The 21,599-nt window shown below is 51.3% G+C and overlaps 2 protein-coding genes across 5 annotated transcripts in view; one reads left to right on the top strand and one right to left on the bottom strand.

The window, feature by feature from the left end:
* Nucleotides 1-708: 708 nt before the first annotated feature.
* On the top strand, nucleotides 709-21,580 carry Ccdc167 (coiled-coil domain containing 167). 4 transcript variants are annotated; one of them, XR_009383547.1, is made up of 7 exons: nucleotides 709-909; nucleotides 14,458-14,552; nucleotides 14,754-14,806; nucleotides 15,696-15,795; nucleotides 16,719-18,171; nucleotides 19,776-19,998; nucleotides 20,807-21,580. XR_009383547.1 is itself a non-coding variant. In XM_059282269.1 (5 exons), exons 1-5 carry the CDS (start codon nucleotides 724-726, stop codon nucleotides 19,780-19,782), a joined length of 441 nt encoding a protein of 146 aa, XP_059138252.1. In that variant the 5' UTR covers nucleotides 709-723; the 3' UTR covers nucleotides 19,783-20,295. The 4 variants fall into 4 exon arrangements, 2 of the variants coding, with proteins under 2 accessions (XP_059138252.1, XP_059138251.1); XR_009383546.1 differs by lacking the exon at nucleotides 20,807-21,580 and having other exon boundaries at nucleotides 19,776-20,295; XM_059282269.1 differs by lacking the exons at nucleotides 16,719-18,171; nucleotides 20,807-21,580 and having other exon boundaries at nucleotides 19,776-20,295.
* Cmtr1 (cap methyltransferase 1) overlaps nucleotides 16,963-21,599 on the bottom strand; it is a 41,400-nt gene continuing 36,763 nt past the window's right edge. The window contains exons 20-24 of the mRNA XM_059282267.1: nucleotides 21,051-21,119; nucleotides 19,936-19,983; nucleotides 19,182-19,294; nucleotides 18,707-18,815; nucleotides 16,963-18,174 (exon numbers count right to left, since the gene is read on the bottom strand). Coding sequence (XP_059138250.1) covers nucleotides 18,033-18,174; nucleotides 18,707-18,815; nucleotides 19,182-19,294; nucleotides 19,936-19,983; nucleotides 21,051-21,119 — 481 coding nt within the window. The 3' untranslated portion in view covers nucleotides 16,963-18,032. The remainder of the gene's footprint in view (nucleotides 18,175-18,706; nucleotides 18,816-19,181; nucleotides 19,295-19,935; nucleotides 19,984-21,050; nucleotides 21,120-21,599) is intronic.

The following is a 21,599-nucleotide window of genomic DNA, read 5'->3' as shown; positions in this document are numbered from 1 at the left end:
TAAAACATCTCAAAAGGCCACAGGTCTAAACACTTTGAAATGCTAAGCATGAGCAAGCCTGTAAAGGAATACCCAGAAAAAGGAGCTGGTAAAACTCAGGCTGAACATCTCATGCTGCCCGCCTTCTACACGTCTTCCATGATGTTTGCAGGCTGTTCCTGTCTCGCCAGAAAAACGAGAGCCATGTCTAAGAACACAAAACGATTAACGGTACAAGGCCATAGATTCCAACGGGCGGAGTGGCTCAGATTGGGACTGAAGGAGCAGGGCTTGCAGGGTAAGCCTCGTAGGACCGACTGAATTTTTTTTCTTTTTCCTTTCTTTCTTTCTTTTTTTTTTTTTTTTTTTTGAGACAGGGTTTCTCCGTGTAGTTTTGGTGCCTGTCCTGGATCTCGCTCTGTAGACCAGGCTGGCCTCGAACTCACAGAGATCCGCCAGGCTCTGCCTCCCGAGTGCTGGGATTAAAGGCGTGCACCACCACCTCCCGGCCCAACTGAATTTGAATGAAGTTAGACTAAAACTGCAGGGATGCCACTGACGGATGCAAGAAGGAATAAGATGTTAAAAAAAAAAAAGAAAAGAGAAGAAGAGGAGAGAAAAGAAAAGAGTTCTCAGTACGTAAATCGGTCTCCACCCAGGCGTGGACCAGTCACCGCTTGTCTGCAGATCTGATCCCCAGACCTCCAACCAGAGGCCGCCCCTCACAAACATGGCCGCGGCAGGATGGACGCGCCCCTCAACAAGATGGCGACGGCAGCAGCCCCGCCTCCTCCTGCCGCACCGGCCAATGAGAGAGAAGCACGAGGACTTGCGCGTGCGTGGTGCGGCCTAGTGGGCGGGTCCGGTGCGGGGACACGGCGAGCAACGATGACTAAAAAGAAGCGGGAGAATCTCGGCGTCGCTCAGGAGGTGAGGGGGAGCAGTCGGGGCTCGGGCCGCGTGGCTAGTCGCCGTGTCCCGCCGCAGGGGCGTGGGTCGGGCCGGCGGCTGCGAGGGCGAGGGGCCAGACGGAGGAAGCCAGGGTGACGACGTGGCGTTGGGAGAGGCGGCGGCGGCGGAAGAGGGAAGAGGGCCCCCGAGGTGAGGGATCGGGATGAGGGAGGCAGTGATGAGAGAGGCCAGGGGCTCCCCCGAAGAGGAGCTGTGGAAGGGGAGCCCCAGAGAAGACATGTCAGGGACCTGTAGACGAGGAGACTGTCATGGAGTCGGGGATGAGTGCGCTTCTGTGATCCAGGATAGTGCTAAATGGCTCAAACGTCTCCAGAGTTGGGAAGTTTTCTCCTGTGGGGTACCAAAGCCTGTAGCTTTGGAAATTAACTTTGAGGATCTTGGGGAATCTGGAAAGAATTCTAGAACTGGTGTTGGGGAAGGCCTTTAAGAATAGTTTGTCACACGTGGAAAGAAAGGCATCAGATGCTGGTTGAGTACCATCTGCTACCTTCGCTTGCATTCTTAGTGAATCCTTGCGTGCCTGGCATGATGTATAGACAGGGGAACCGAGGTTCTAAGCAGAACCCAGGGGTTGGGCGTGGTAGTGCATGCTTATAGTCCCATGACTCAGAGAGCTAAGGTAGTTAAGATTGTGAATTCAAAGCCAGCCTGGGATACAGAGCAAGAGCATGTCCCAAAAGAGGAAAAAGTGGAAACCAGCTTAAAATGGTAAAGGTGAAGAGCACAGAATGATGCTCAGGTGGGCTGCCCGGAAGTGGGGACTCATTTCCTTTCAGTTACCAGAGCAGACATGTTCAGCCTGTGGCCTTTAGGCCACAAGTGTCCCAGTACATCTAAGAATGTGACTCAACATATTTGTAGATGATAGCATCAGGTATCAATGTCAAAAGCCCCCCCAGAGACTTCTAACCTACTGGGTGTTTCTCAAAGACTCATCATAGAGCTTGCAGAAGTGGAGACACGACCATTTCTTCATCCCAGTAGGACCTGAGTGTGTTTAAGCCATGCATATCCATGCTAATGCAGGTGTTGTGTATGGCTGTCTTTTGGAGCCAAGCAAACGCCATCTAGGGAAGTTCAGCTGTGATTGCTTGCAAAAGGATTAGCCCAGCTGTGCTTGTTGATTGTTGAGGAGAGTCAGAAGATCCTCACCTGAGTGTCCAGCCTCTTCCCATTCTGCCCGTGGTATGCAACTCAGGGCCTGATGAATTGCACATGGCGTCAGAGCAGGGCTGTGGTATTTAGGCTAGGGAAGCCTAGGTGAGGGGGCCCCAAGTGTGGACTGTTGGGGAGGAGTGCCCACACCCTTATAAGTGGCCTTCACCTGTTCTCTAAAGAAGCCCAGTAAACTCAGTAGAATGAACTTTGTCAGAACCACACCTCAGTCTGTCATTGGGATCTTAGGAGGAGGGGTAGGCATTGGCTTCTGTCTCCCCCAGGAAAGAATTTCAGCAACAGCAGCTGACTGTAGGAGCACCCCCTCAACTGGGTATTGGCCTGCTTGGTAGGGGGGAAAAGCTGTTGGAAATGTGAATGTCCTAAGAGACTAAAGCATGCATGGTGAAATAAGCTGACAGTGTGTATGTAGCACAAGGGCATAGACTTGATAGCCTGTGTTAGAGCACAGTGAGCCGTTGTAATAGAAACTCCAAAATTCAGAAGCTTCAAGAATGCAAAGTCGCCCTGAGCTGACAGCCTGGAGAAGCGGTCAGCAGACCATGTGTGGAAAGAGTCGAACAGTACCGGTGTAGACTTGGTGAGTAGGGTACCTCTGTTGCAGCTCTCTTCAGTCCTACTCAAACTCCCAGATTTGCCCCCCTCCCGCCTGTGGCGGCTCTGCTGCCCTCAAGTCAGTGCTAGCACATTTGCCAAAGCAAGTGGCAGCCTGTGGGAGTCACCTGAGAGCCGCAGTTCCAGCTGAGGCCGAGCGAGTGCGGCTCTGCCCTATTTGAGCTGTCATGCCATAACAAACGTCCTTTTTATGGGCTTTCTAGTGCCGTGATTTTTGCATTTTTGTGCTCTTTATTGGTGATTTTGCTACTTCAAGGGACCCCTAAGCACAGCGCTAAAGTGCCGTCTAGTGTTCCAGGGCTGTGATGTGGCTTATAGGGACAATCGGTTTGTTAGATTAACCATTTTTCAGGCATGAAGCAACTCGGCACTACATGATGCTCTGGGCAGTGAGTTCAATGCTAATGAATCGTCCGTTTATTAAATAAGATCTCTTTTACAAAACACACATCAGAGAACATTGTCTTGGATTAGTTGATGAAAATGTTGACCAGAGCTTTGGGGAAGCCCAACCCGCTTCAGTATTTGCTCATTTGATGTTGGGCCAATTTTAAAGACTATAAGTACCGGGCTGAGAGATGGCTCACCAGTTAAGAGCGCTGGTTGTTCTTGCAGAGGGCCGGGATTGGTTCCCACCATCCACACAGCAGCTCACAATCTCTCTACCTCCAGTTCTGAGGGATCTGATGCCTTTTTTTGGCCTCTGTGGACAACAGGTATGCATGTGGTACACAAACAAGAAAAAAAATTTATAAAATATAAATAAATCTTGAAAGAAAAAAATTAACTACCATAGCCAGTTATGATAGCATATGCCTATAATCTCAGCACTTGGGAAACAGAGAGATCAGGAGTTCAAGACCATCCTTACTACATAGCCCAACCCAGGATACATGTGATCCTGACTTAAATACACAAACAAAAAAATATAGAAAAGCAGCTGTGGACAGTATGTGAGCGTGGCAGCTTATGTAAGTAGTGAGTAGGCCTTATTTAAAGCTAATGGTGTGCTTAGGAGGCTGAGACAGGCAGTCCTGTATAATATTAGAGGGGGACCAGCCTTAATATTATACATCCCAGGGACTCAGGCGAGAGAACTATGAATGGCGAGGACTATTTTCGGGAAATAGAATCTCGGCACAAAGAGCTCTTAGTCCAGTCATTTATTCTTCCAAATCTTTGTCCTCTTGTGCCCTGAGAGTCCCTGTATATATATACACACACATATATACACTTACAAGCAGTAATCCCTTGGCAGTGCAAAGCCAGGCTTCCAGGATCAAGCGGAGGGGTGATAAGAATCACATAGAGGGGCAGTAATTGTTAATTATCATTTGCAATCCAAAAGGGAAGTGATTAATGGGGAAATGAATTAACTAAAGGCTAAATTCGGATAATATCTAAGAAGAGGGATCTTATGTGCTCAGCTATAGCCTTAAACATGATTGGTAGAAAATGTTAAGAATCTGTAAGTTGCTAGGTTAATTGGGAGAAAATAAAACTGTCTTCTTTTTTCCTGTGGCTCCTATCTGTCCAAGCTATGTGCTGTTTTTCTGCAGGGTGGGGGAAAGTGTGCTTGGTCGCTAGGCAACCTGTGTACAGGTAGATGCCTCTGGTGATAGTTAAAGGGAGATCTGGAACTAGGGGTAAGATCTGGGAAAGGAGGAAGTTAAGCTTAATTTGCACTTCTACCAGGCCTCCTCAAATAGTCTGGTGCTTAAGTCTGTTCTTAGAGAGTACAGAGGTATCTCTGATAAGGTACTTTCCTCGGTCTGTGGATGGACCTGGCCGGATGCTGCCAATGACGATAATTACAGGGAGGCTTAAACTGGGGTTCTGGCTGTGCATAGCTGTCAGCTCAGAAGGTTATCTAAATATTCCTTTAGTAGAGGGGAAATGGTGCCCAATAAATGATGGAAAAGCTACAATAGCACACAAGAAACTCATAGCAGGAAACGGCTGATAATCAAAAGCCAAATATCACCAACACTCCTTGAGCCTCGGCTTGACCTCTGGAAGGCCCTCAGCTTCTTCCAGGCATAGCTTGTCATAATCAGCTGAAATCCTACTTTGTATATTTTTGCAGCTTGTAGCAAGGTGGCTCATCAGTTTATGGTCGGCATAGACTACAGTAGTGAGAAACATCTCAAAAACCAAATTGCTCTTTCTTCATAAGAAGAGGAAGTAGAGTGTGTTTGGTCTACAGGCCTTTGGATTGCCAGCCTCTGGTCTAGTGGACTGGGGGTTCTGCCATCTTATCTATAAGATCAGGACACATCTCATGGTGTCCCCTTTGTTAAGGAAGTACCCATTGCATTAAGGACCCTGGGCCCAGACTGCCCACTTTCCATTTTTAAGAACCAAGGTGCATGGCCCCACTACCTGCCAGGGCAGCTGGGAAATGGGCTCATCAACCAGGAGGCCATGTGCTCAGCTGCAGCCTGATTACCGTGGGAGAAGGGGCTGGCATGTGGTAGGCCAGGTCTCCCTCAGATCACCTCTTTCCTCACAGGTTGCTGTCAGATGCCCAGAGCATGCCTGGCATAAGGTGGCTGAGGACAACCAGCCACTCTTTTCTCCCCACGTTTTGCAGTTTTGTTAAGAGTTCATCCCCTTCTTCCTGCTTTGGTAGAAATTTAGCTCCTGTCTTTCATCCGGCTGACTCAAGTTGATTGATTGATCTATCAGTCTTCCATCCATCTTTCTACCTATCTATGGTGGGGCTAGAGCCCAGGGCCATCTGCTTGCCTAGCAAGTGCTCTGCCATTGAGCTGTGCCCTCAGCCTCCAGCACAGAATTTTAACACGACATGTATGCTCTTAGTGCTTTAAATGGGAGCAGATCTACCCATTTTGCAGCCGTATGTATGGTAGGGTGCTGGTTAGCTTTTTGTCAAATTGACGCAAACTAGGGTCATCTAGGAATTTCATCAAGAAATTGCCTCCATCACGTTGGCCTGTGGGCAAGTAAGTCTATGGGACATTTTCTTGGTGAATGATTTGGTGTCGGAGGGCTCAACCAACTGAGTGGTGCCACCCTGGGCAGGTGGTCCAGGGTTGTGTATGAAAGCAGGCAGAGCAAACCATGAGGAGTAACCCACTAAGCAGCATTCTTTTCCTGCCTCCAGGTTCCTGCCTTGAGTTCCCTTCATGATGGACAATAAACTGTTAAGTTGAAATTAACCCTTTCTTCAAGTTGCTTTTGGTCATGTCATTTATCACAGCAACAGAAAAGCAAACTAGGACGGACCTGAGCATGTTTGGGGAGGACTGTGGAGGTGTTTGGAACTTTGGGCTGGAAATACCGTAGTGATCACAGTGTAATGAGCTGTTGTGGGAGCTTGGAAAATAACCGAGAGCAATGCAGATGATGGAGGCCTGGCTTGTGCAGTTCCAGAGCAAAGACAAGACTGATCAGGGCTGACTGTGCTGTTTTCTGTGGTCAGCTGGGACTGAAGAAGCAGCTGTGGTTTAAGGAGAGGCCAGCACAGTAGGCAAGCCCTCCAACACCGAGCTATGCCCCCAGCCCATTTTCACCCCCTCAGTGACTGCACTTTTATAGATGTTTGCATGGATATTTACAATATTGGCAAATATACAGATGTATAAAACTGTATGAGCATGTGGGTATCTGCAGTCTTTGTCTCTACGGTTACTTTTTGCTTGGCTGTTTAAGGACTGGAAACCTGTTGCCCAGGGCCTCAGCAAAGGCCTGGCATCCGGCTGGTTCTCTGCTTCCTCTTTCATTGCCCCCAGCGGCTCTGAGTATTGAATGTGCACTGGTGCTCAGGAGCGGTAGATATTGTCCTCTTATTAAAAGTCGTTCGCTCAGAGCTAGTGAAGTGGTGATTTAATCAAAAATGTTTGTTAATCTGACGAGTGCAATAAAAGCCCCACAAGTGAGAGATCTCAGCACCTGCAAACAGGCCTCGCTTGTGTAGTGAAACAATTACCAAGCAGGTGGCCTTCACCCTGAGGGTGGCCATGGGCCAGCTGTGCCAGGTGGTCACCTAGGGCAACCAGGCCCCTTCTGACTCCCCAACTCTGCTTCCTTCAGAAGCCCATGAGAGTCAGTCGGAAACAGCTGACCGTGTCAGGTTCTGAGAGTTTGTTCTGAGCAATGAAACAAACCATCATCCCATGAGAAATCACCACCCAAATGGACGGGGAGAGTTCGGACTGATAGGAACTCACTTGCAGTTTAAATTTAATTTAATTGCAGTTACTGTAAGCAGTAACTGGATTGTTTCTTTTGTAGCTGACCTGCAGGCCTTGGGCCACTTGGCCTTAAGTTACTAAGCTTGGGTCTTAGCTGCCCCCACCTTTTTATGGCACTAGTGCCTCCTGTATCCTTGGAAGGTGCTCTGCTGACGAACCATGTCCCCAGCCGAAGGTGATAACTTGGTTAGATTTGGTCCCTAGTACACAAATCTTGTCCATTGGGAAGGTTTTGTCTACGAGTTTCAGAATGGCCTCCGTGCGTGGGGAATGTCATTCTCCCCATAGGAGAGGATAGATAAGTCGCTCCTGCCTTGATTCAGAAGCTCGGCTCTGTTCAGTAGCTAGTACTTAATATCAGGGCTACTGTTTCTGCATACCCTGAACTGTGGCCATAGTCACAAGAGAGCTGCCACAGCTGCAGTCATCGCGGTCAACCGTAGATCAAGACTCTTACTAGCCAACCCTGAACTCACAGAAGTCTCCCAGATAACATCTGGAACTGTCTCTTTGCCCAAAGCTGAGCTGTGTAAGCCTGGCTGTCAGCAGACTGTTTTCTACCATGTGCAGTGGAGGTGAGCTGAGGGGAAGGGCTGGGAGTCAGTGCTGGACTGGCCAACTCATAGTGTCTTCTGTAAGGGATAAAAGTACACGGGAGGCAGTTAATATCCCCTGGTTCTCAGCAGACTGAAGGCGACTCGGGACAGGTGGAGGGTTCTGGAAAGAAATGGTTTGGCTGGCATGAACTGTGACCACTGTTAATCAGTCTAGGAGTCCTGGGATGAACTGCCGGAGCTGTGGGGAAGCCCCGTCCTCCCCCCCCCCCCCCCCCATTTCCTGCAACAGGGCTAAAGGCAGTGTCTTGGCTGGAAGGAAGTACTTACCCAATTGGCCTAAGTGGTGGGAGGCACTGCTGATTCCAGGTGGGGGTGTGGTTGGAGGCTGAGGTCGGGCACTAACATGGAGCCGCCTTGCTGGGAGAGTCTGGCAGATGTGGGCTGTTCAGGGCCTGCTGACCGTTAAATGAGCCTCACCTGCACAGGTGGAAGCGACAGGTCGCCCTCGGGCAGGTGACTTCGGCAGCCTGCATCTGGCACCGCTCCACTTAGCGGGGGTCAGGAGACTCAAACCTCATTACCTAACGCTGCTGGATGTCAGCGTGTGTGGGGTGGCTGTTTGCCAGCGTCTTAATTAATGAATTCATAAGGCACGGCGCGGATGCCAGCTCTTGAAAAGTGCTTTGAGCCTTTCAGAGATGGAGAAGCTTTTGCCAGTTTATCAAAAAATAGATCTGGGAGGAAGGAGAGAAACCAAACCTCAGACAACATTTTGTCCTGGGGCAGCTGAAGGCTTAGGGCAGGGTCTGGCCTGCAAGGTGATTTCAAAGCTGCACAGCTCCTCTGTGCTGACTTTGGCGGCTCTCCTGGACTCTGGCAGACCTCATCCTCATGAGCTGGGGCGGGGTTCATGTTCAGGTGGGTAGTCCCCTTGGCTGTCACTAGACACTGCAAAGTTTGCTGTCTTCACCTGCTCTGCCTGGAAGAGAAACTTTGCACCAGGCCTGTTGATTTGGGGGACTATGGTGGTTTATTTTCTGCCCCATACAGAGTCCTGTGAGCCTTCTCCATGCAAAAACATCACTTAAGCAGTGTAATGGGGATCAGCCATTTAGGTTTGAGGCTGGTCACCTGGGAGATGATGTACATGGTCCCCCGTGACTTGGCTGTATGGACTAGAGGCCCCAGATGGAAAGCCTGGTGCTCTTGCCAGGGACATCTGGGCAGGCGGTCTAGCTCCTTTACCCATTACAGTAAACACCCCAGGACTCCTGATGTGTGAAAATGAGTGGATTTCCTGGACCAGCTTCCCAGGCTGTGAATTAGAAGAGGAGGAAGCTTTGATGCCCTTTGGAGAGGGCGGGGAAGAGGGTTTACCAGGCACAGCTAGCCCACACACTTCCTTCTCCAAACTGGATGTGTTTTGTGTGCATTTGAGAGGGTACTTTTGACAGTGTGGCATTGTGGAGGAGGGTGTTTGTGAAGGGAGAGTCAGCTTAGTATGAAGACAGACGCCAGGCTCTTGGCGCCTGTGGCTCCCAGCACACGGATTCCAGGCAGGCCCTTCCAGGCAGCGCATCTGTTGTGTGAGAAGAGCTCAAGCAGAGCCAGGCACAAGGTCATTCAGAGTAGAGGGTCTGTTGAAGCCAGACCAACAGACTGCCACAGGCTCAGCTGGGCGGTGCTTGACTTTGTTTCTGAATGTCAGTAGTCCTTGTTGGCCTACTTGTGGATATTTTCATGAAGGGTGCCGGAGAAAAGGCTGGTGTGGAGGAAAGTGCATTGTCCAGGACCCAGTCCCACCACCTCCTAGCTGTGTAAGCTGCTAACCATCTCTGCCAGGAGTTATCTCTCTGCACAGTGGTGACAGTCCCTTTGCAAGGTCAGATTGGAAGCCTGCAGCTGCAAACGCTGCCCATCCTAGGGTACAGGGGTGGAAGCTGCCTTCTGGTCTAAGAGTCACTGCTTTCTACTGTGGGGTGGCAGGGTTAGGACACATCTAGAAAGCTGCTTCCTTCCTGTAAGTCTGGTTATCTGCCCTCCCCCTCTGTGTGGAGTGTCTAGAACAGAGCCTGGCACCTGGACATTGCTGCAGATGTGTTCCAGCTGTTGCATCTACTGTGGGCTTTTGGTTCCCAGTGTTGTTCCTGATTCATGCCTTCATCCAGATACATGATACCATCTTCTTTGTTATAAGTCTTTGGTACCCAGCCAGCTCCTGGCCAGATAGATGCAGGGCATGCCCCATGACTACTGCCTGACACCTCAGGCAAGCCCTTTCCTGGCCAGCATCCTGTCACTTGCTGGCCAAAAGCTCCCAGGAGCAAGGCCTTAGAGAGACAGGAACCTCTTGCCAACTTAGGAAACAGAGTGGGCTGTGTGGCCTTGAACCAAGCCCCAGGGGAACCTCTGTCCTTTCCCAGGTGAGAGCCTGGCCCTCAGGGTAGCTGCAGTGGCTGAAATTGTGGACCAGGAGCTGCCTCCCGGCTGTCTGTGTTCAGCTGTTTCACTCTCCTACTGAAGAGCCTGTGGCTCCTGCTGACTCTCCTTGTCAGAGGAATAAAAGCTGCCCATGCTTCTCCAGCAGCCCTAGAGCTGGCACCCTGTGGGGCCTGACTTGACCTGTGTAGGGGCAGCTGTCTATGCAAGTGGCACAAGTTCCCTGCCTCTGAGGAGCCTCTTCAGGGCTTTGATTCCTGGAGGCGCCATCCTCTGAAAAGATGCCTCCTGGGGATTTCAGAAGAGTTTTACAGTTTCTCTTAACACAGTGGTTTTATGGTGCATAGGACCCCAGGGACACTTGCCTAAAGCTCTAGGAGTAAGGCTGTATCCAAGTCAGGGAGGGGGCCATTGTGTGGCCTAGGGCTAGGGATCTACAGCCCTCACCTGGAGCAGACAGTAGTGCTTGGAGCTATGGGCTAGGGAGGGAAGCTCTGAGGAGTCCTGACTTCCACCTTCAGCTGTTCTGCCCTCTCCAGCAAACGCTGAACCACTCAAGTCCTACTCAGAGGCAGACAGAAGAGGCCTCAGGTCTTCCCAGACTGCAGTAGAGACCTCACATGCAGGCTTCCTAAGTAACAGCTCCTGCCTGGATGCCTACGGTACTCCACCTTCTTTGGGATTGTGCCTTCCTCCTTCCCACCTTATCTGCTGCTTCTCCCCTGCCCCCACAGACAGGTTTAGCTACTGCCCAGTCACTGCTGGGTCCAGGCTAGTCTCTACAAGACCACACTGCTCCACAGGGGGCCTTACATGGTCCTTCCTAGCTTCTCAGTGCAAGGTGCCAGAAGTTTGCTGACTCAGAAACTCCAGCTCCACCCTTGCATCTCGGGGTCCCTGCTCCTCCCAGAAGACTACTTCAGCCGCTGCTGCTTCTTCCCTCTGATATCACCTTGTTCTTGGATGTAAGCATAGCACATGGATGGGCCTTAATCTACCAGCGGATACCCATTCTGTCAGGGCCATGCTGTCTCAGCTCCCGAGTTACCAGTCTTCTGCCAGGCAGGTGCTCTGGGTGGCTCCCTGACCTTCCACAGTGGAACCTTCCCTTTTCACTCTAATAGTTCCCATCTCTTGGATTGATCCTCTTTCTGCCACAGTTCCCAGGATCCCCAGGCCGACTCCCAGCCTTACTGGCTGCCAGGCTTCCCCTGCTGTCGGCATTTCCTCGGAGGAGTACTGCTTCCCTGGGCCTCAGTTGAGTTTTCTGTTTAGGGCTCTGTTGGTCTCACCGTCTCACGCTTGGGTTCCCCCACACCTAGCATCTGCCACTTGAACCCCCCTCCCAGTGCCATCCCCCACAAGACTGCATAGCTAACCAGTATACCGTGTTCTGTGCCAAATGGTGGACTGACCCATGGTGGAGGACCTTTTGTACTCACTGCCTGCCTGTGGTCCCCTCCACAGACACACGACCTCCCACTGCTGCCTGCCCATAACAGGGCTAGGACTTCCCTTCCGCTACCCTTGACTCCCAGGACCTCACGCTGTCTTACTCTAGCCACAGCAACCCAGTGAACACCATTCTCTAACAGCGGCTGTTACTAAACTCCAGCTGTGTGAAGTGCTGTTCTGAGCACATCATTACCTCACTGCTCTGAGATGTCACCTGAGGCACAAGCAGGTGTAAGGAGCCTGCCATTCATTGACAAGTGACAACTGACCCAGCTCTGACCCTGAGATCTAGCTCCTTACTCTGACCCTAAAGCTTACAGCTTCTGGTCCTGGCTCTCTGCCCTCTGTTGCCTTTGGCCTGAGGGCAGAGAGAAAATGAGTGAGGACTTGGGATTTGAACCTGTAGTCTGTAATATCCATAACCCGTGTGCATGGGAGTTGACTGAAAACTCTAACTGGGGGCTTCGTATAAGGCCCATTTTTCGGTCTTTTCTTGCCCTTTTGACCTATCTTGTTGGAACAACTCTGTTCTGCAGCCTCACATCACATCTAAAAGCAGCATTATGACCATCCCTCCCTGCCTCCTCCACAGCCTGGTTCCTGGCTGCTCCATTATTCCAGTTTCTGACAGTGGCTTCTGCTTCAAGTGCTGCTGGTGTCTAGTCCCCTTCCAAGGATGAGCCTGTGGCTTGCTGAAGAGCCTCCTTCATGCTCAGCCTCCCCCATCCCCCAGTCCACATCAGGCAGTTGTAAAGAGAACTTGCTATTTAGAAGGGAATCAGAACTGTCAGCAGGACATAAATATTCATAGAGGGAGGTTAGAACTGAGTCCCTAAAACCTTGATTTGTGTTCGCCCATTTAAGCCTCATTAAAAAGTGGCAAATGAAAGTGGGGATATTCAGTGTAACTGCAAATAAATTGGGCTTGTTCAGATAAAGGCCCCCGACTGCCAGCCCCTGAGGCCCTGTCCAGAGCATGATGGCAGGATGGCTTGGCCACAGCCTCAGCTGTAAGACATTGCTCAGCAAGAGAGCCTGGCCTTGCTCTGGGGCAATTACCACTTGTTTGGGCACTTGGTCACCTTCCAGAGGCATTCAGACATGGAAATCCTGAACCTGATCCCTCCCCAGAATGGTCCCCAAACCAGGGCCCTGCCCAAAGAGCAGCAGGAAGACCTGAACCTGGACTGGACATCTGGGGCAAGCTGTGTTAGCTATGTGCAGGCACAACTGTTTGCTTGTTTTAGTGAGCCCCAGGGTTTCAGAAATCAGGTGTATAAACCCGAACCATTTGTTCCCAGCTCCTCGGTCTACCCATGCTGAGCTGCTGCTCACTCCAGCCACAAATAGGAAGACTGCAGGAGACCAGGCCTTGGGGGCACAAAGGTGGCAGGTGGCCTAAGGACCTGCAGACTTGGGTATTCTCGGAGGCCGGGCAGGTCATAGTTACAAGTAGAACTGGCCAGTCTGTGGGCTTCTAGCCTGGGAAGATAAAAGCTTGAACTAATAGGAGCGGCAGTATAGACAGGGCTGACTGCCAGGTGAAGGAGAGGTATCTTCCAGCCAGGGCAGGAGGTCCAGTACTTAAGTAAGATTCAGGCCCCAGCACAGATGGCCTCTGGCTGATAGTTGCTCCTGTGCCACATGAGGACACACAATCTCAGGGGCTAGCCTGTGCTGGGTAGCATTCTGTGAAGGGCACACTGCATGGTGGCCACAAGTGCCCATATCAGACTGTTGTCCCCAAGCTTGGCTCTCTAGTGTCCCCTCCCTACAGTACAGTTCCAGGAAGGCCTCTGGCTTCTCTGGGGACTGCTTAGTCTGCTGGCTGAGGCTGGTCCCCATCCACAGGGAAATGGCAGAGTTGACCATGCAGTTACCTTGAGGCTCTGTGGGTTATTCCCTCACATCGAGCCCTCTGACTGGGCTGCAGGAAAGGGGTTACCTTCCATTGGAACCCACCACAGTGGCTGACCCAGGAATGTCTGAGATGGCTGCTGTCCAGGCAGAAGGCAAAGGCCCAGGGACTTCAAGTACAATTTTCCTGATTCCTGACCCCAGGCCATTGGCCTGGGACATCCAGACTCTGACCAGCCTGATTAGGAGGCAAGATTCTTTCAGGTAGCTCCAATAAGGAATGGAGCTGAGACCAACAGAAGGGTGCCCCCAGGACTCCTCAGAAAAACCATCCCATCTCTGTCCCCCCATTTGGCCACGTTTGCTGTCCCTCTTGGGGACTTGGTAAGGGTGGGCGAAGGCAGAGATGGAAAAGGACTGTTACAGGGTTCCAAGGAGCCCTCAGCACTAGCCAGCCAGCTTAGACCCAGTGAAGTGGCCACTTAGATACCTGGAGACCAAGTCAGGGCAGAATTATGGTGTTCAATGCCAAATGCCTAACATTGGCACCCAGGTGTGGATAGCCCAACCCAGCATTTTACAAACCATTTCCCCATAACTCAGGTATTTTCTCTAAGATCACATCCCTGAAATGACAGAGCAGATGGAAGAAGATACGGCTGGCAGCCCTCCTTTCAAGAGCTTAGCTTCTTTGCCATCGAGTTATGCTGACCTTGGTGATGGGCAACATTTCTGCGTAAGAGCCACAGAAAGAAAGAGAAGTGGTTTTGAGTTGCATTGTTTCGCCAATTTTTATTGATTCTCAGAAAAACGCCCATTGTGACAACACAACTGCACTATTAAGATGAATCATGTCCATGAGGAAAATGCCCTACTAGCCCCTGACGTTTAACCCCTCCCTCCCACCTGGAGACTTGGGACCTTGTGCTGGCTCTGCAGTACGCATTTCCAACCGTGGGGTAGGTTCTGCTGGGTGCCAGGCTCTGGCGGGGATCTACCTCTTCATCCCCAACCTGTGCCTGGTTCACCCACTTCTTGTTTTCGGAAACTCAGCCTGGCAGTTGAAAACTTGAAGCCCTCTGTCAGCAGCAAAGCTGGGCCCTGCCCAGTACAACATGGGGTGGGGAGGGAGGAGGGGCCAGTGCGGGGAAAGCTGAGAGCTCAGCACCTCTGTCTCTTGTCTCTTTCAGATTGATGGGCTAGAGGAGAAGCTGTCTCAGTGTCGGAAGGACCTAGAGGCTGTGACCTCCCAGCTCTACAGGGCAGAACTGAGTCCTGAGGACAGGTAATGCCTCTGTCCAGTCAGGCCTCTCTGACCTGGTTCCTATATAAACTAAGCCAAGGCAGAAGAGTCCCTAACTTTGCGCTTTAACTCTTGTCCTCTTAAGATCCTAGTTTTTGGCCCCTTTATTCAAACAGACAAGAACTATTGCCCCTCTGGTTAAGACAGGAAAAAAGGTCTGAGCTGTAAATTCCTTCCCCACAGGAGGTCTCTGGAAAAGGAGAAAACCACCCTCATGAGCAGAGCCTCCAAGTATGGTAAGGAAGTTCCCTCCCGTTGCCAGCCTCATCCCTGGCACCTGTGAGAATGGTCCTTTTTTTTTTTTTTTTTTTTTTTTGTTCAAAGGAGGTCTATATTCACTTGCAGTAGCAAGGGGTCTGTATTCACTGGGGTGTGTCTATGCCATGTCCAGAAGAAAGGCTCTCATCCACAGATACTGGCCTCTGCATCTCATGCCCCACCCAACCAGAACAACCCGCATTGGGAGTGAGGTGGTTGGAGAGCCCCTCCTTAGGCAGGAAAGGGCTTCTGTGGCTAGAGCAATGCTGCCACCTTCTGGGTGCAGGGAGCAGAGCCAGTGAGAGCCCAGTAGCCCCTGCCTCAAGGTCTGCAGGACCCTTGGGATGTGTCCATTCCTTCTCTACTCAGAGGGTCAGTCTGGCTGCCCAGGGCTGGCTGGCAGTTCTCCAGTCCATTGCTTAGGTAGGGGTAGGTGGCCAGGACATCAGCTTAGCCTTTGCAGAGTAGAAACTGCACAAGTGATGACTGGGTGTGAATGTAGCTGAAGAATATCAGGGCTTCTTCTAGTGTACCTTCAGACAGCAGGAATTCAGGAACTGTGTGAGCCCAAGGAGGCTCCAGCTGTCCTCAGAGTTTCTAGCTGGCTGAAAAGGCTCCTGAAGGATGAGCCCTTTTGGTGGTCTTGTACATACCCTACTGTACTCAGAAAAATGGTTGAGCAAGTCAGGCCTGCTCTTAGGTCTAAATCTAGCTAAAGGATTCCGAGGGTATGGGCAGATCAAAGACAGGGTCAGGTTTGGGGGTACAAAAGTAGCTGAAAGACATTTCTGTCTTCAGATTGTCAATTCTGGGAAGAAGTTAGGTGGGCCTCAATGTTTTGTCTTGTTCCAATCTTTTTTCTCCCAGAGAAGGAGCTAAAGCTGCTTCGGCAAGAGAATCGGAAGAACATGCTCCTCTCGGTGGCCATCTTCCTCCTCCTCGCTCTACTCTATGCCCACTGGACTATGTGAGTCCGCCGTCCTCAGCCATGCAGGTTCCCTTCCACTCTCTACTCGGGGACCAAGCAACCTTTCAAGCTCAAGACGGAGGTGGGGGCCTTTCCCCCTGGGGTTGCCCAGCAGCTGCAGCAGAAAGGCATGGTACTGCCTCCTCCTAGTGCTCAGTCGAGGGGCAATAAAGAGCCCCAAGCTCTGCTGTCTAGTGAGTAAATATCTCTGGCTGACTAGCTGAGGCACAGCAAGGGAGGCACTCCTGTCTCAAAGATGAAGGGATGTTCCCAAGTGCCTGTGCACAGTTTGGGAGGGAGGGAGGGAGGGAGGGAGAAGAGCAGCTGGGAAGGCAGCATTGTGCCACTCGATTCTCCAGATTCTGTGCCCTGGTCTGTGATCACCAGTGAAGAAAATGCAGCATGCATGGTACAAGGTGACTTGGGCTTGAAGTGGAGGTCCCAGGAACATGCTAAATGAACTCATCTTCTAGAGACAGGCAGGGCCAAGGAGGCCTCCAGGAGTGTGGAGGCAGCAAGAGCTATGGTAACGACCAGACAGACTTCTGGTGACAACAGCCAGTAAATAAGGAGGGCTTGATCAAAAGAAGCCAAGCAAGAGCAGCTAACAGAGAAGTCACCCCAGCCCCACTCACAGTACAGGGTCACGAGGAGAGGAAAGGTGGTTGCTGCAGGACTATGGTGAGGCCCAGGACACACAGGAACCCACCAAATAAAACATACTGTGAAACATGGAGATGGGGTCAAGTCTGATGAGTTAGGTGAAGGGATTCTCACCTGGAGCTGATGGAGGCTCAGTGGGCCGGCCTCTCCTAGTGCAGAACACTGCACTCTTGTGGAGGGAAGCTGGCCAGGGTCAGTAACACCCCTTCTCTCTGTCTCTTGACTAGTGACACTAATTGGTCTGACACCTCTTATTTTAGTCACACAGACTGATCCTGGATTGTCACGGTGCCACCACGGAGTGAGCTGTATGATTTACGTAAGAGGGAAGGTGCCTCCCCACCCTTCTGGGGCTGTGGATTCATTCATTCCCTGATCCCAGCTTTAAACAGGAACTGCACCTTGATGCCTGTGGGCTGTCAACCAGGTAGCAGCCCAGGAGCTGGAGAGGCATGAATTCCACAAACCCTCCCCTTTCTCTTAAAGTCAGACCCCAGCCACACAAGCAATAAAAATATGTTTAATGATCCAAGATTCTGCAAGACACATTGATAGGCCCAGAACTGGGTGGACACATGGCATCCTAGCACTGTGGCTGCTGGCTTAGGGATAGAGGCTGTCAGAAGGGACCTGCTACAGTGGAGTCAATTCCAGCCTCACAGGTGCCTCAATGCCCTATCTCCATGGAAACCAGCCTGGTGCTGGCATGGGGCCCTCAGGACCTGCATGAAAATCTCTTGAGGTACCTCCCATTAAAAACATCCACAGGTGCCCTCCCCAAACCCAAAGCTGCTGCTCTTCCTCCCTCTTCAAGAGACAGAGGAAATGGAGTGACCACACTGTATGTACCTCTTAGTGGACAGGAGGGGCACCAGAGCCACCACTAGCTCAGGGCTCTGCCAAGAGCGGCTTCAGGTGGCCTGAACTGCCTGAGGGCTGGTGCTCCACCTACCCTGGAGGGGTATCTTCTCTTACTGCAGGGAGGGAGAGAAAGACAAGGTCTTCAGTGCTGCCCAGTGTTTAGAACACAATAGGCAGACCCATGAAAGCCCTACAACTCAGTCACAGTCACACCCAGTACCCGAGACTCTGGTGTGTCAGGGATGCTGGGCCCTCACTCCTTCCCAGCCTGCCAGGATGAACTCCAGGATGGGAGTGGGAAAAAGAAACAAATAAAACTCTTGATTTGTACAACAGCTGCTCTTGGCCAACGCATGATGGTGAGCCTCCTTGCTTAGCTGGCCTGGTAAAAGTTGGGAAAGACGGCCTGACTGCCCTCAGAGGCAGAGAATGGAACTCAGAAAACAGAGTCTATAAATTCCAGAGGGAATGGCTAGGCACTGACCTGCCCCAAGCAGCTGCTTTCAGGCTGCCTCCTGATGGTGTCAGTTCTCAGGTAGCAGAGTTCCACAAGGATGTGTCCTCTAAAGACCCGGATTGAGCTACTTGGGAATGGAGAGGAGTCCATCTCCCTCAAGACCAGGGAGAACATTCCCAGTTCCTTTCCAAGAGGCAGAAGGAACCAGACACAGGGCCTGCCTTGAGAACGACAGGACATTGATGAGGTGGAGATCCTAAGATCCTCCAGGATTGTGACTCTGGATGAAAGAAAGGACGTCCTCCTTGGACAGCTTGTCTGGATCCTGAGGCTTCTGGGAATCACGCATGTGGAAGCCATCTCCCCACTCCCAGAAGAGCCGGCTGTAGTAGCAGGTACTGGGAAGGGGAGGGGCAGTCAGAATCAGACCCCTGGCAGCCGTGACTTCCAAGAATGGGTGCTTTTAAACTGGATTCTGTCAGTGACTCAAGTTGAGCGCTCGCCCTCTGGCATCCAAAAGGTACCCCCCAGGAGACCCCAGCACCTCCTTCCTATGCCTCCAAGAACTAATTTTGCTGCCACAGCCTGCATCCAACTGGATTCTACTCTACTAATGTTCCTAGTTCACCTGCTTTACTAAGAGATCAGTATTAGCTGGCTACAGAAACAAGTGTTGGTGGCTAATTTTAGGCCCCATGGGGCCGCTGCCAAAGCCCATGTCCAGCAGCACTCTGACGAACATGTCTTAAGGAGGAATGCCTGGGACTTTGAGTCATAAGGGGCAAGGCTGGGAGCCTGCAACATGTTCCTCAAACGCTCTTGCAGGTCCCTGTGTCCCCGTCCCCCACCCAGCCAGTGAGTTCTCTGTCCAGGCCTACGCTTGGGGCAGCTTCTGCATAGCAGTGATGAGGCCAGTGGAGGGCTACTTACTGAAAAGGGGCAATGGAATCTGCAGGGAGTTCAAAGGTAGAGCTCTGGGTTTTCTTGTTGTAGAAGAACTTCTTCTTGAAGCTCTTGCTTAAGGCCATGGTCCATGGCTCTAAGGGAGAAAAAAGCAGGCACTCAGAACAGTACCCATGGCGATGGGTCTGGCCAGTAAGGATGTCCTTCCTCTCTCCTGCTTGTCCCTTCCAGCCTCTATGGCCAAGCCCAAATGGCTCAGGAGGGTAGCAGATTTACTTCCCTAAGGCCTATCCTGACCCTGTGGAGAAGCCATGCTTATCTGCTGAGAATACCATGTGAGCATCTACAATTTCTTCTTTCCCCGTCCCAGCCAAAGACCAGAACTGGCCTAATCTGGGGGTGTAGTGTTCCCAACAGATACCGCAGAAGTTACCAGCTGACTGCTGTCCACCTCAACAAGAAGTCTGGGCCAGTCACCCTTGCTGGGGGAAGGGGAACCTACCGTTCATAGTCCTGACAATGTAGAGGCCTGTGGGCACAAAGTGCCGGTCGTCCCGTCCTGTGTAGCTGAGCTTTGGAGTGCCGCCGGAGCCTTTGATAAGCTTCATCTCTAACCTGTTCCCCAACGGGCAGGCGTTCAGAGAGCAGCACATGCATGGAGGACAGAGCAGGGCACGCTAGTGTTAGTCTCTAGGTAATTCAAAGTGACACTAGTCCCAAAGCACAGACCCTTAAACATACTGCTCCAAGCCATCCAGAGCAGAGTTAATGGCAGTTCTGAGTTTAGAGCACAGCTCTGCACTCCAGTCAAGCGATGGATGAGGGGTGCTGCTCTTCAGGAGCTTTACAGTGACACCAAGAAGGGGAAATTAGAAAGCAGGGATGCTACTGGGTCTTCAGGTGACCAGAGCGCTCTCACAATGAGCCTCATCTGTTGAGGGTGGCACACTGAAGGTATGTAAGGTACATCTATGCCCTCAGCGCACTCCTGGCTCACTCTGCACTGTGAGCTGGGGGTTAGTGTTTGAAACTATTCCAGCGTCAATGAGCCCGTATTTCTGCCCGACATAAAGTCACCCTGTATCCCTCCCGACAGGTGCTGAGCTAGCTCCCAGCTGGGACTCATCTGCAGCAAGACAGTGAAAGGCAGAGAATGGAGCAGTGCCAGGGCCCAGCTCTATAACCCACCCCTGCAAATAGAATGCAACTCCACTCAACTATACACCAATCTAAACCAGACTGGGCCAGTTACTCACCTGACAAAGATCTTCTCCATCTCTTCCAGCCTGTACACCTCCTTCACCCTGTGAGTAGAGCAGGTGAGGACAGTTTCCTGGGATATGCTTGTGAAGAGCATGACAAGAGACCCTAGACCTGCCCTTGTCCTCAGGCCCTCTCTGCAACCAGCAGCCCAGAAATGAGGCCACTGGGCCTGTGGTACTGCTGTCCTACAGACTGCCTAGTTTTGTGAGCTGCCACATAGCCCCTTAGGCCTATACCAGTGCCTGGGATTCAGCAGTGAGTCCTCAAGACAAGAGAGGGAAAGGAAGATCTGGCAGGCAAATTTCCCTAACACCCTTATCCCCAAGTAACCTTCACTGACACTAAAGGCCAGAAACCCAAAGGCCAGGCTTTTGCCTGGGTCTATCTACACAGACTTCAGAATGACAGTCCTGGTAGTTCTGTTATTTTGAGGGCACAGACCCTATATAGGGTGTAGGCTCTAGTTTGAGGCCCAGCCCTCCACATCTGGGGACACCAAACCTGCCTTGGGAACTGCTCCTGGTTAAGCTGCCTGTTGAAACCAGCAGGCAGGACGTCATACAACAAGCAAAGTCTCCCTTTGAGACTGTCCTGCATCCTCGGGGCTGGCGTTATTTCTAAGTGTATTTAGTTGAACATTACTGGTGACTCTGCCAGTGTATCAATAGGCACATCCCCCTTCAGTGCTGTCTGTACTAGCCTCTGACCCGGAGAAGGCAGTCTATCTATCCCCTCCCTCCTCTTGCCCTGAGCCTGGAACTTTACCCTTTGAGGAGGAGTGGGGCTCTCTCCTCAAGCACCAAGTTTCACTCCCTTAACCCCTCTTTTTACAGTCAAATCCCCATTTCCTTATTTCCTTACCAGGAGGCCATGCGATCGGCAAAGGATATTCAAGTATGAAAGGGTAACTCAGGGCAGGTGTGTGCATCTCAGACTAGGAAACTTTAACCCACCCTGCCAGGCAGGATAGGGAGCTGCATTCCCAAACCACTGACAGGGCAGTTTAGCTCCATCCCCTTCCACAAGCTTCCCACCCCACTCAGGACAGGAGAAATAACAACAAAGCCACAACCCCAAGAGGGGTCTTGGAGGAGGATGACATGCTCACCTGATAGGATTCATGTCAGGTCGACTGGGCTTGGAAACTGCTTTCACAAATTTCTCAGCAAGCTGAATTCTACAATCCAAATAGAATCCTTAGAGGCAAGCCAGGGGACCTCACCAACACCTGTGCCCCAAGGCATTTTCACAGCATCAATGAGAGGACCTGGGCCTACACAAAACTTCCAAGTGGCAGCATTCTTGTCCCCTAGGGCCCAACCTGTCCTCTGGGTTCTGGCCTCTCTGAGCTGGTTTCCCTAAAGTGTGCCTTTTGCTGTGTTCAGTCATCTCCACTAGGACTTCAAGAACCGTTATTGTATACATCTGCTCTTTCACCCTAGCCCAGACACACCAAACTGAGACTGCCCATGTTCTGGCCATGATTTTTAAAAGAAACCCTCCCTCTTCAAACAAACTCACCCCTATTCACAGTCTTTACACACACACACACAATTACTTCAATCTAAGCAACTGTAGCAATATGAAATGTGTTAGAATTGGGCAACCAAGGCCCACATCTCAGCCAACTGCAATGTCAACCCATCTTTCCTGCCTT

The sequence above is a fragment of the Peromyscus eremicus genome, chromosome 16_21, assembly GCF_949786415.1.
Source record: "Peromyscus eremicus chromosome 16_21, PerEre_H2_v1, whole genome shotgun sequence".
In the NCBI taxonomy this organism is placed as follows: Eukaryota; Metazoa; Chordata; class Mammalia; order Rodentia; family Cricetidae; genus Peromyscus; species Peromyscus eremicus.
Note: the sequence above shows the minus strand (reverse complement) of the source record. Positions and strands in the feature narration are given on the sequence as shown.

Bases quoted from the DNA above. Each gene is read 5' to 3' on its own strand.
- Ccdc167 (XM_059282268.1), top strand. From the start codon at position 724: ATGGACGCGCCCCTCAACAAGATGGCGACGGCAGCAGCCCCGCCTCCT. The intron at 910-14,457 runs GTGAGGGGGAGC...TGTCTCTTTCAG, and splicing joins ATCTCGGCGTCGCTCAGGAG to ATTGATGGGCTAGAGGAGAA. The intron at 15,796-16,154 runs GTGAGTCCGCCG...TCGATTCTCCAG, and splicing joins CTCTATGCCCACTGGACTAT to ATTCTGTGCCCTGGTCTGTG.